This window comes from Engystomops pustulosus, chromosome 6, assembly GCF_040894005.1.
Source record: "Engystomops pustulosus chromosome 6, aEngPut4.maternal, whole genome shotgun sequence".
NCBI classification, from domain to species: Eukaryota; Metazoa; Chordata; class Amphibia; order Anura; family Leptodactylidae; genus Engystomops; species Engystomops pustulosus.
The window spans coordinates 60,121,534-60,134,357 of NC_092416.1; the positions used below are offsets into that span (position 1 = coordinate 60,121,534).

Sequence of the window (12,824 nt, forward strand, 5' to 3'; positions counted from 1 at the left end):
CTAAAAATGGGGCAACAGGTTCCCCTTAAGGGCACATTCACATTCGTATATACGTCCCCCATTTGATAATGTGAATAGGGCCTTAGTCAGATTTTATTCTTATAGAAGATCCTTCCTTCGAGAAGAGCTCGGGTAACCACAAAAAACGAAAGTTTGTTTCTATTCAACTTTATTTAAAATTTATAACAAACAATATAATGGTGTAAAATAACTAAAATACTGCAAACATCCTACAAAAAAAGCAAACGTAACAGCAAAAACATTTGATGTCTATGGTAGTTAATGAAAAACCCATCTAAGTGCAAATCTAAAGCAGCAAATATTCTGTGTGTGTGTCTGTCTGTCAAGTAATCCTCGGCTGACTGATTACTAGGGAATACATTAAGTACCCATCTTGTGGGAAATTCAAATGTTCACCAGGACCAGCTTATGCTCCAGAGAGACTGCACAGCACAAAAATGGCTGCCTTCATTGCATGTTATAGCAGGTTCTACAGTACAACTTCTTAATCTTCCCAGTAATTATACAGAAAGCAGTAGCTGTGGACCAGAGATCAGACACAATGGTAGCATTAAAAAAGTTGGCCTGCATAACGCAATAACCGTTAGCACCCTGGTCGGTCCTGGGTGTTAAGCTTCATAGCCCACTAATATACTTCATAGTCACCTTTTAAAGGGGTTGTTTGGAGGTTGAAAAACATGGCAGCTTTCTTCCAAAAACAGAGTCACTCCTGCCCATGGGTAGCGTAGGGTATTGCAATGAATTCATCCCTATACCGAGTTGGGACACCAGCAAAAAAAACATTGTTAGGTGTAGCACCATTTATGGAAGAAAACCATTGACCAAGGAGATTGCCGAGAGGTCATGTTTTCCTGTTCCAGGACCAACCATTTAAAAATGAACATTTGTACAAGACAGGCCGCCTATATTGTGAGACTTCATTAGCTCTCAACTTGGGGCTCACAATTATTCTGAGGCTGGCATAACATGGTGCTTTGCAGCTCTCACCATAGCCGATGGGTGACAGAACTGGAAACTGGCCCTTATACACAGGGTAAAAACTAATACATTGCAATAAAAAAAAACTCCTTTATCTAAAAGGATTATGGTTTCAGGTTTCTTTTGTAGGCGTTATCATATTTGTCACCAGTCTGCGAGGGAGCAATCTTATATCATGACTATACAGCAGCTGGTTTGATGGCCGTCAAATATAAAGCATCCACACTAGGTCTTCATACATGGAAGCGTAACAAACACTTCTCACAAATCCTCTGTGCCAATAACTAGTAGAATGAGGAAAGAGCCACCATGGACTATAGCTGAGGGGATAAGCCCACCGGGTCTAGGTTTCTCCCCATTTAGAGGATGTAAGTGCCTTGGTTGTGTAAGAGTCTGCCATATGTACAGCTAACCAAAAATTCTGGAATACAAAAGTGTCCCTTGTGACAAACAAGAAATCCCCTGGGCCTGGTTGTCTCTAACACATACACCAGTAGCATCAAGTGATGTGTACATGACAAGCTGCACCTACTTCTGTTAAATAATTCATAAACCTGCTGTCTACAAGCTTATAGAATATGCCCTCACCAGACAATACTGTAGGTTTGTATATGCAATTTAAACCTTAAGTTACTAAATCTATCATTAACCAGGTGTGAGTGATCTTGAGGTCTTGCAATTCCGTACACCATCCTGGAAAACATATTTGCATATTTATAGTAATGTAACAGTGAGAAGTCCCCAATGTGTCCATTCATATAGAAGGACATTCTATTTTGACAGGTACAGGCCCTCTCCCTACTTGTCATCTACCTTCAGTGCAGAGAATCCAACAAAAAAGGGTTAAAGTAGTTAATTTAATATTGGATCAAATCAATGGGATCAGCCTGTTGAAGGTAGTGTGTTAACATATTGCAACATCTTCATCACACCAAGCACAGTGCTTTACCATTAGTAATGGCCATCCTTAGTACTGCCAATAACTCCGTCCCAGTCACTTGGACAAGATATAACTATGTAGTACCATACACAGCCACTACAAAAGGCAGGGCACTATGCCCGATTTGTTGTGGCTCCTTCAAACAGCTTACAAATTAAATGGGAAAGTTGAGAGCCTACTAAATCTCAACCTTTTCAAGTTTTTGAAACTAACCTGTAAACACTCCAGGTATATTCAACTGATATAATGCAGCACATTTATCAATTTGTTTACAACAAAAATCTGTTGTAATATTTATAAATAGTTTAAGTCCTTTTTTACATTTTTAGGAACAGCATAGAAGAATGGATGGATTCGTTTTAAGCCGTAAACTAAATTACCTTATAGGAGGTGCAAAAGTCCATTTACTGAAATAAACTGAAAACGGATGCAACGAACACTCCTGTGTGAATTAGCCCTTACTCTGAGAGCATTTTTATAAATCTGCCCCATTGTGCGCCTGAGGGCACAGCGTTCCTCAGGCGTCTCACTTTGCAGAAGCATAGAAACAAAACATTACATTAGATGTAAAAAGAAATGACATTTTAAAGCAAAATGCTTCTTCAGAATATTAAAAAGTTTTAAATATGCAAGTAAAAAACCTTGGTGGAGGCCGCTATTGTGTGTACTCATACATAGGTTAGGAAAGATGCTCTCTTCCGGCACATTGGATAAATGCATTTCATACACAAGTGGCTGTATCCACTATAAAGCAGAGGGATTGCATTTTTTTTATAATTATTTTTGTTTTCTAGAAAAAATAAACTTCACCTGAATCCTAAAATTCTCTGCTGTAAGCCTTCAAAAAGCCTTCAGGATACATATAGGGGAGGATTTATAAATATATATTATTAAAATAGAAAAACAATTCATAAACCACACTTCTAAAGTCCTTCTCTCAATACTGACCCATCATTGGCCCTCTGTCCATCTGGTCACTACATGAAATAAACCTACACCGGATCCTATCGCCGGTGTAGTTCATTGAGGTTGTGGTTGTGCAAATTCTGTCTTCGTCTGTTCAGGTTGACCGTGTTCCTCTCGTGGTTAGCGTTGTCTAGTGTGACGCGGTCATAGCTGTACTGCGTGTAAGGCATGAACTGTCTGAAGATGCTGACGCTGCCGTGCCAGAATGTTGGTTGTGGCAGATGTCCCACAATGCTCCACTCTTTGGTTTGGGGATCAAAAGCCTCCACCACATCAGAGAGTTCAAATGTGTTGTCGTAACCACCAGACACGTAAAGTTTTCCACCAAGTGCAGCCAGGCTTCCTCCAACATGTACCTGTGAACAGATCATTGCAGTATTAATACACAATTAGGCCCCATGCACACAAGCACATCATGGCCCCTGTAGAGGTCTATGGCACCCAGTCACAGTGCGGAGAGCACTGCCTCTGCCCCCCCCAATTTGTAATCTGCAGCCCCTGCCCTCCCAGTATACAGACCCTCATGAGGAATGCCCCTCCTATAAAGGAAAAAAAATAATAAAAACAATAAAAAGTATACTGACCTTCCATCGTTGTTCCGGCTACCCTTCTCCGTGTGGTGCCATCAGTATAAGGCGAGTTAGGGTTTCTCAGCAAATTTTTTTGTGCTGAAAAATTCGGCTTATACTCGAGAATATATGTAATTTAGCTGCCAGACCAGGATGTTGGAGTTAAGAATTTTTGGGGGATATCCTTTTGGGCTGCAGTATCAGGAAGTGATGTGCGTCAATTAATATACAGAGATTTAACATAATGTGCATGTGTTAGCAGCATCTTTACTTATTAAATCGTTTTACTCTGTTCCCTTATAAACAATGGCTGGACCATTATACAAGCTCTTATACCTCTCGTGTCACCCCCTCATCCTCATAGACTGAAAGCTCTTGCGAGCAGGGCCCTCAATCCTTTTGTTCCACATGATGGTTTGTACTCTGCAGGGACATAACTAGGAGAGGCTGGGCAGACACAAAGCAAACTTCTGAATGCTTTACACAAACATATTACACTCTTACATACACACAAACGTATATATCTATACAAGTAATGATATTTCCTTTATTTATATAGCGCCACAAATTACACAGCACTGTACAAATCTGTCCCCAATCTAATCAACCTACCAGTATGTTTTGGAGTGTGTGAGGAAACCGGAGGACCCAGAGGAAACCCATGCAAAAACGGAGAGAAAATACAAACTCTTTGCAGATGTTGACCTGGGACTTGAATCCAGTTCCCCAGCGCTGCAAGGCCATAGTGCTAACAATTGAGCCACCGTGCTGCCCCATAAACATACAGTTCTTCACTCATACACACACATTTATACACTTGCGCGCACACATATACACACAGTGCCATATACAGATGTACAGCATATATACACAAACAGTATATACATACCATATACACCACAGATACAGCATGAGATTAATATATACATATTCATAATTATGCTGTACAATGTGCTGCACATCCTCCATTCTTTAGTGTCAAGTCAGATGACGGGGCCCCCTCACACTAAAGGCCCCATTGCGGCTGTTACCACTGTAGTTATGCCCCTGGTACTCCAATGTATTATTTTATTTGTACGTGTCCCCATTGAGTTGTAAAGCGCTACGGAATATATGTTGACACTATATAAATAAAGATTATTATTGTTGTTATGACAAGTATTTGACCATCTGCTAGTGGAAGTGTATATCCATCTTCTAGAGCCTTCTAGTGATGAGGAATACATTACCTGCTTCATGGGAGGTATTTTGTTCCATTCATTCTCCAGCGGACTATATACATCCACTTCTGAGGAGTCATCTCTGCAAAGGAAACAAACAGGTCAGAAAAAGACCAACAAACAAGAAAAACAAAACTAAGAAATAAGGACAATCCTCCAGCAGCTCTGCATCTACCACTGGAGACCATGCAATTTTAAGGTCTTAACACAGACATTAAGCAACTGTTGGCTCTACTCGACTCCTCCAGTATATTTGGCTCAGCCGAACATTCATGTTATTTTCATAAAGTGGGGGATGAGCTGCTGCCAGACACCACCAATCTCTACAGAAAGTAAGAAACTGCCTCTACAAGAAGTTTTGAATGGAGAAACCCACTCAGTGATGCTGGTAATGCAAAATCCTGGTAATGCTTAGGCCCTTAGATTCTTCCCATCTCTTTCCCTTTTCTGTTCTTCCTGTTCCTTCAGGACTTAAGCCAGGGCAGAAGTGTATGTGCCCAATTTAGGAGACTGGACTCTAAGCTGTCATAATAGTCTTGAACAGGTTTGAAGCCTTTGGGTGAAGACACACATGGCGTTTTTGGGCCGTTTTTACTAAGTGCGTTTTCAGATAGTTAAAAACGCATGCGTTTTTTGAAACCGCATGCAGTTTTGTCAGTTTTTCCGAAATTGCGCAATGAAAAACGGACAAAAACGCATGCGTTCTCAAAAAACTGATGCGTTTTTTAATGCATGCGTTTTTAACGATCTGAAAACGCACTTAGTAAAAACGGCACAAAAACGCCATGTGTGTCTTCACCCTTTGGATTTAAACTAAATTTTTTATTCACCGACTGCAAGCAGAGATCATGAAATGGGCAAATACAGTGCCCCATCCAGGATCGGCAAGTAACAGGTATATTTACGACCCTAGACGCTGTATAAAGCAATGCTGGTGCTTTAGTAGTCGCTACTGTCTGACAGGTTCCCTTTAAAGCTGCCCATTTCCTGAGGAAGAAAATAGAATGTTATGTGATATCTTTAACATGTGGCAATAAGGGGGAGGTTAAGTCTATGCTGGCACATAACACTAGAGTTGCCAAGGGAATTATAATTCCACTTTTGGAAGAGAGAGTGACAGACCTGAACAAAACGGGGGCAGGGAGCTGATCCTGCAAATATCTCTCCTGGTTTTATTATAGGAGGAGATCACTGTGTGGCAGGAACAGGTGAGGAGCATTAGCTGTTACTGGCTGAAGGCTCGGCAGCTGTCGTCTTAAGAATACGTACCCAAGAATGACATTCAGTGGTAAAGGGGGGAGGAGAAAAATATGAAGCATGTGATTTAGTTCCACGTCTTGAAAGACCTTGTCCAGATCACAGCCCTCAGACATTATATTTAGTGGGATTGTCATGCTCTACGTTGTTTATGTTCTGGGTGTTTAAGGGAACGCTATGTTCTCATAAGTGAGAGCGTTGCCAAAGTGGCGTTTTTAGCTCCTTCGGGCCACTATATTTATATTCTAAAAACAGGCAGTGGCACAAGATTTGTTCAAAAGACACAAAAAAAAAAATAAAAAGTTATTAGAACTGTGGAAGGTACAAGATGGACAAAGTAGCTGTCATATCAGACATGTTCCTTAACATAGACAACAACCCAGTTTAGGTTTCATGAGGAGCCATTTGTGTTTTAGGGTGAATGCACATATTTTAATGACATAATAGTTTCGCTCTGCAAGAACAGAGAACACACTGGATATATGTAACTCATGTAAACCATATTTTATCTTTTCATATTTCATTCAAGATTTCAATTGTCACTCACCTGACAAAATAAATGAATCCGTTTAGTGTCACAGTTTTCGGTGCAAAGGACCATGGGGGCAGCCGCCCACAGTTCACCATTGACCACAAGTCACTTTCTGGGTCATAGCATTGCATGACCATGGTCTCTTTGCCTTCCAATGATCCAATAGCATAGAGTCTGCCCCGGCAAGAGGTGGTGGAGCAGTTATCCATGGGGTACAACATTGGCCGCAAGGATTCCCAAGAATCAATGGTGTGGTCATAGCGCTCTGTGCTGTCTGAGGCAATGACGTAAAGTAGACCCTTCAGTACCGTCGAACTGTGGTATTCTCGAGGTTTTAGCATTGGAGACACCTCCGTCCATTCATTGACACTGGAATTGTATCTCCAAACACAGTCATAAAGCCTTGAGCCGTCAGATCCTCCTGAAAAACAGGGTAAAAAAAAAAATATATATATATATAAAAAGTTATTCTCTGTTGGGTCCTGGATGAAGCTTCCAATATTCATGAGGGTAATAGGTCATCAACTCCACCTCCTCCAATCTATATCGCCCTACCGATTAGTTGACTTACTTTAAGCTCTCAGTCTTATCCCATTTCCAGCAAACCATACATTGTTTATGGCATACAAAATGCAGGGTAGGCCACACAAAAACCGCTGAAGACTTCAATAACTTCTCAGGGATGCACAATAATCGCAAAATAAAACTCCAACCAACCTGGCCTATTCCTGACATTAGATCTCATAAAAGAGAAGGACTTGCAGCACCCACCATCATTATATTACAGTATTGGCTTATAAATATATAATGTGTACCTGCCTTTCATTATATGTGCCAAGCACAGCTTTACCACGACTGTCCTGGAACTCCACTTTGGAGTCCGGAATCCTTGTGTGCGGATATACAGAAGGTCTATGGTTGAAGAGCCTAATATGACAATGGTGAAGCTGCTGAACTATGAGATGTAAAGTGCCACATCTACATGTTAGGGAACTGTTGTCACTATCTACAGTACATTCCTATTACATAACGCTATATATTCTAGAAACATAATAGATGGCAGCTGTATAACAGCCAAGCAAGAAAAAGAGGTTTGTTCTACAGAAGAATTGAGACATTGTGATGGAAACAGTGGCTGCGCCCCATCACCTCCATATCGGGTGTTTACAAGAAAAGCGTATGTATCCTCAGTGTCCCCGCACCTGCTGCTGCTCCTCTCCGGGGAGACGTCACTTTCTACAAGTCATATTGTTATAAATAGACCCTGGTTGGGGGGGCAACCACAGTCCGTAAGGTAGGATTACACACAATGCTAAGCCCTGAACACCACCAAGTCTCAACACAGAAAATACAGCAATGCAAAATAAGACATATGACACAATACATAAGGATTCTCAATAAACCAAAGTCTTTCCTAGATTGGGTGCAAATAACACCTACTCCTATACAACCTGCAGTCCACTTATTGTCACAGGTAATGGATGTCCTATTGGGAGCCTCCTGGGGTCAAGTCATGACCGGGATGTTGGTTGTTTGAAAACTTGTGATAAATCCAACCGTTAACTCAAAGAGCCAAAGCTGGTAAACATTAACCACAGTGCCACCCTCTGAAAGGTTTGACCCATTCATACTGCAGTACATGTATTCAGGAGAGTATGTCAAGACAGGAGTGCCAAAAATGCAACCTTCCTTTCACATGTATGTGCCATGTTTTGGTGGACCACTGAAAAAAAAAAATATCTGGATTTATGACTAATGATTAAGGATTAATGAGTAAATGTACAACTGCTACAAGGCTGCAAAATAAAATGTCAGTGACTTAAAGTATCTCTAGGACACTAGTTATTATTGCTTCCATCAGAATAAGGGAAGATTGAGTTCAAGGCCTACACACAGCACAAGACTTTCTTGAGGGTCAGACTCATGAAGATGTGATATCTGGTCATGTTATGTCTGGTAATGCATCCTTTTTCTGAAGGTTGCCCTAAGGTTGAAAAAACATGGCTGCAGAAACAAATGCCACAAAAGGCTACGAGTAGTGCAACCAAGTTACATTTCTTTAAAGCGGAGCTGCAATAACAGCACAGATATGGAAACCTCTGTCATCATGATAAATCTGGCACATTTTCAAAATCCCTGGTCTACGTTTATACTGTCCACCTACTGGTAAATGTGGGCCAATATCTCTGGATCAGGCAACTGCCAACAACAAGATACAAGTCTCCTGTCATATGAATCTCAGGTCCCTCTGTCTTTAACCAACTTGTTTTATGATTCAAAGTCTGAAAATGTTCCTAAAGCTGCACATAAAATGATGTATTTACATCTCACTTAAGCTGTGTATTCAATAGTTTAGGCCTTCTGGGCTATTAATATTCCAGCGCGTGATCAAGAGGATGTGTATGTGTGCAGAGTGTGAACCCATCTACCCCAATATGGACTCCAGCCAATAACAAATGAAATGCTGGAACATGTCAGAAGACACGGTTTCGAGACAAAAGGTGCAAAATGGCTGCAATCCAGGAGGTTAAAGGGGTTTTATAAGTAACGGGAGTCCATGTATCTATTGGGAGTATTTATGAAAAAACCATCAGTTTGGCAAAATTTTAAAAGATACATAGCACTGCTGAAGTATGTCAACTTCAACCAAATTTAAAAAGGCAAAACAAAAACAAATGATATTTGTGCCCCAATGAGTTTTGGCCATACAACAACACTTCAGAGGGTTACGTATTAACCCTAGAGAGTAGGGTCCTCAATCCAATTGTCTCATCTGATTAGGTTGTCATCATGTAACGTCTAGTTTTAAGTTTATATGTACCACATTATCTGTACATAACTGTGGAATATGATGATTCAATATAAATAAAGCTTTATTATTATTTTTATATTCAAGGATTGTAGCTGGACTAGGACCACTGGGAAGTCTTCTCACGCTTCTTTGATCCCTGTATTAAAACTGCACCACAGCCCTATCCTCTGAAGAAAGGAAAAACCCTCCCTATCCAGCTCTATCCTCTGCTGCAATATCAAACCAGAAGCCACATACAGCTGAGGTGAGGAACTGAGCAAGTTTGCTGTGTTCAGTGATGACATCTATACCACCAGTACAGCTACAATCCTGTCATATAAATGTTTTTTCCCCCACAGCCCTGCTGCTACTAATACTAATAGAGATAAGGTAACACAGATCTCCAGGGTCAGTACCTAACACTAACTGTATGATCAAACTGCTGGTGGACCCTCTTTATAAAAAAAATGCACAGTGCGACTGTGGCTCCATAATTGAAAGTTACAGGGGCTCTGTGTGTATGAGTCCTAATGCACATAGGCATCGGTGGGAAGCACTATAACAATATACATATTACAGGTGTTATTTACAGGGTAAAGTATAATTATTATTGGGGATGGAGGCGTGTTCTCGGCTACCACCATATAATTAGGATTTCATGTTAGAGGACACTTCACCTGTGACATAGATGTCATTGCCCAGCGCGGCAATGCTGTAGCCACCACCCAGGTGATCAGGGAACTCGGCCAGGTACCTCCACTGCCCACTGTGTGGGTTATAGCAGTCCACAGTGACCAGCTCATCACAGTCCTGGTCACAGCCGCCAACAACCACCAGGATTTCGGCCATGCCTGTGGACGGCCGAGGCCTCATACGTTCGCAGGGCAGGTCATGGCGGTCGTACTCGCTGGACTGGAAGGCTCGGGCTTCTCCGATGAGTCTGAGGCAGGATGGGCTGTAGTAGACCAGTGGGTCACTCTCCACATGAGCCAACAGGTAAAAGCGGCGGATGAAGGGCAGGCGGACATGCTGGAAGAGCTCCGGCCAGCGGTGTTGTCTGTGGGGCAGGTCAGCCCGTACCCAGCGCAGGATCATCTGGTACGCTGTCTCCTCCTTGTCCACACATAGCCGGTCATCCATGATGTATTCCAGCATCCTTTGCCATGGCAGCCGCTCCAGCTCCCGGGCTTGTGCCAGCTGGGCCATGTGTGCCAGGATAAAGCGCTTGGTGCTCTCTGCCAGGCCCCGGCAGGCATAGGCCTCAGCGAAGTCCTGGATCTCCAAGCAGTTGCTGACATCCAGCTGCCGCTCCAGGTAGGCGCAGCACGCGTCTTTCACTGACGGGAACTGCAGGAGGTCTGCGGCCTGGAGCAGCGGCTCCACGTTCTCCCGGGTCACCGTCACCCGCCCGGTGTAACAGAAGTCCAGCAGCAGGCCCAGGATAGGCCCGGTAACGTGGTGCAGCTCCACCCGCTCGGCCTGGCTCTCCTTCAGCCTCCCGGCGAACATGGCGCGGAAGTAGGTGCTCGCAGCGGCCAGGACCGTGCGGTGACACGGGAAGTCGTGGCCGCCGGCGCTCAGCGTCATGTCGAAGAACTTCTGCTCCGTCCGGAGCTCGTTAATGCCGCGGAGAAGGTGCAGGGCGTGAGAGGAGTCAAAGAAGGGAAGAGAGGCCTCAGCCGAGCCCGGGGAGCCCGGGGGGGAGGACGAGGAGAGGAGCGCTCTGTCCATGGTCAGCGCCGGAGCATCTGCGGAGAACCAGAGAGACAACATGAGATGAAGAAGGGCTCACCGCCTGCACATCACCGCCATGTCTACCCTCATATCTATTTTAAGTGTGATGTTTACCATGGCAACCAATCACAGATCACATTACATCTGAACCCCGTCCTGAAAGATTTAGAGCTACATTGCCATTGGCTGCTCAGAAAAACTAACACCTATGGGAAACATTCACAGATCAGCCAACATCTGAACAAGGGATTAAAGACAGCTTTTGATTGGCTGCTGGTCTCAACACTAAATACCTTTATGACTTGGTGGTTTATGTACAAAACTATCCTAAAGCAAATGAAAATCAATGGACATTTTAATTGATCACTTAGGCTAATTTCACACTACCAATCAAACCTCTGGTAAAAAAAATTTAAAAAGTACGGAGGTTTAAGGTGTCAGTTAAAAATTCCATTGACATCAATTTATATTTTATCCCATCTGTTATGGTCAGTTAGGCAAGCATCCGTGAAAAAACTGAGAAAAAGTACTTCAGCCACCATTATTTTTTTTCCCGTCCAAAAAACACATGCATAACGAATGACTAAGTTTACATTAATGTCAATGGGATTTTTAATTCAAATGTTCAAACTCGGTTCTTTACACTTTTTTAACACAGGTAAGGAACAAAGGTTTGTATGGTAGCGTAAACTCACACGTGGCGTTTTGAGCCCATTTTTAGTCATGCTGTTTCAGTCCGTTAAAAACCGCATGCGTTTTTGTCCGTTTTAAATTAAGATAAGTGGGAAAAATCAGGCAAAAACGGGTACTTTTTCAAAAAACCGCATGCGTTTAAAACACTTAACTAAAAACATGTTCAAAATGCCAAGAGTGACGCCACCCTTAGGCTACATTTACACAGACGTGTACACGCTGTACCGTAGCACGGCGAGCACACATCGGCGCCAGGGGGAGAAGGAGGACGCCCCTCTCTATAGCAATATATGGCGCAAGGCGCCGTATTGCTGCGAAAGATAGGACATGTGTTATCTTTCTCCCGGCTATGGAGCGGTACAGTGCCGCGCGTGTGTGGCTCCCTGTGCCCATTGTCGCCTATGGGGGACGCCCCAAAACAATAAATGTTTGTGATTGTTAATGAAAAAAAGTTATGTTATAGGTCTGCGTTCACATTGGAGTTGGAGGCTGCAAAATCCGTCCAATGGTGAACAACATGCCCTGTTTGGTAAAATAATAAGCACCATGACAGGAACACGTCAGTTCCCATTACAGCCAGCGAGGTTGTGAGACAACATGTGACAGTCATGGGATATTTCATGTCATTCTGCTTCTATAACAAAGCCCAAGAATAAAAATGAACAACCTAGGTATTCAACAGAGATTCTGTCAAGGTAAGGACCCTTTCCCATCTGCGTTTTGGCTTCCGTTTTTTTAAAAAACAGATGATGGCTGGACGGATACATTAATAGCAAAGTATTTTTTTCTATTGCCTTTTAAATATGGATACCTTGTTTTCGCTAGTGTCAGTTTTTCATAAATTTATAGCCATCCTTTTTTATGCATACTATGCGCTCAAATAATACAAGGTCTAACGGAAGAAAATACTGATCCATTATTCATCCGTTTTTAAAAGGAAACTGCAATATGGAAGCCAAAACAGATGGGAACTGGCCCTAAGAGGGTAATATGTCATCCTTGAATCCCAAAATGTAACCGAAAAAAAGAAGAAGTACTAGCGGTGAATCACAGTCCTCTCCATTACAGAATTATGGATAGTTACGGACCAGTGGTTTGCGCCTTTTACTATGCCAAATTAGTG

The 12,824-nt window shown here is 42.6% G+C and overlaps 1 protein-coding gene across 3 annotated transcripts in view; it reads right to left on the reverse strand.

The window, feature by feature from the left end:
* Positions 1-152: 152 nt before the first annotated feature.
* Positions 153-12,824, reverse strand: part of KLHL21 (kelch like family member 21) — a 28,102-nt gene continuing 15,430 nt past the window's right edge. For 2 of the 3 annotated variants that reach the window (XM_072156279.1, XM_072156278.1), the window contains exons 2-5: positions 9,952-11,022; positions 6,499-6,904; positions 4,704-4,776; positions 153-3,261 (exon numbers count right to left, since the gene is read on the reverse strand). In XM_072156279.1, the coding sequence (XP_072012380.1) occupies positions 2,944-3,261; positions 4,704-4,776; positions 6,499-6,904; positions 9,952-11,005 (1,851 nt within the window). In that variant the 5' untranslated portion in view covers positions 11,006-11,022 and the 3' untranslated portion in view covers positions 153-2,943. Of the gene's footprint in view, positions 3,262-4,703; positions 4,777-6,498; positions 6,905-9,951; positions 11,118-12,824 lie in introns of those variants that run through there. The other variant, XM_072156276.1, reaches the window with a different exon arrangement.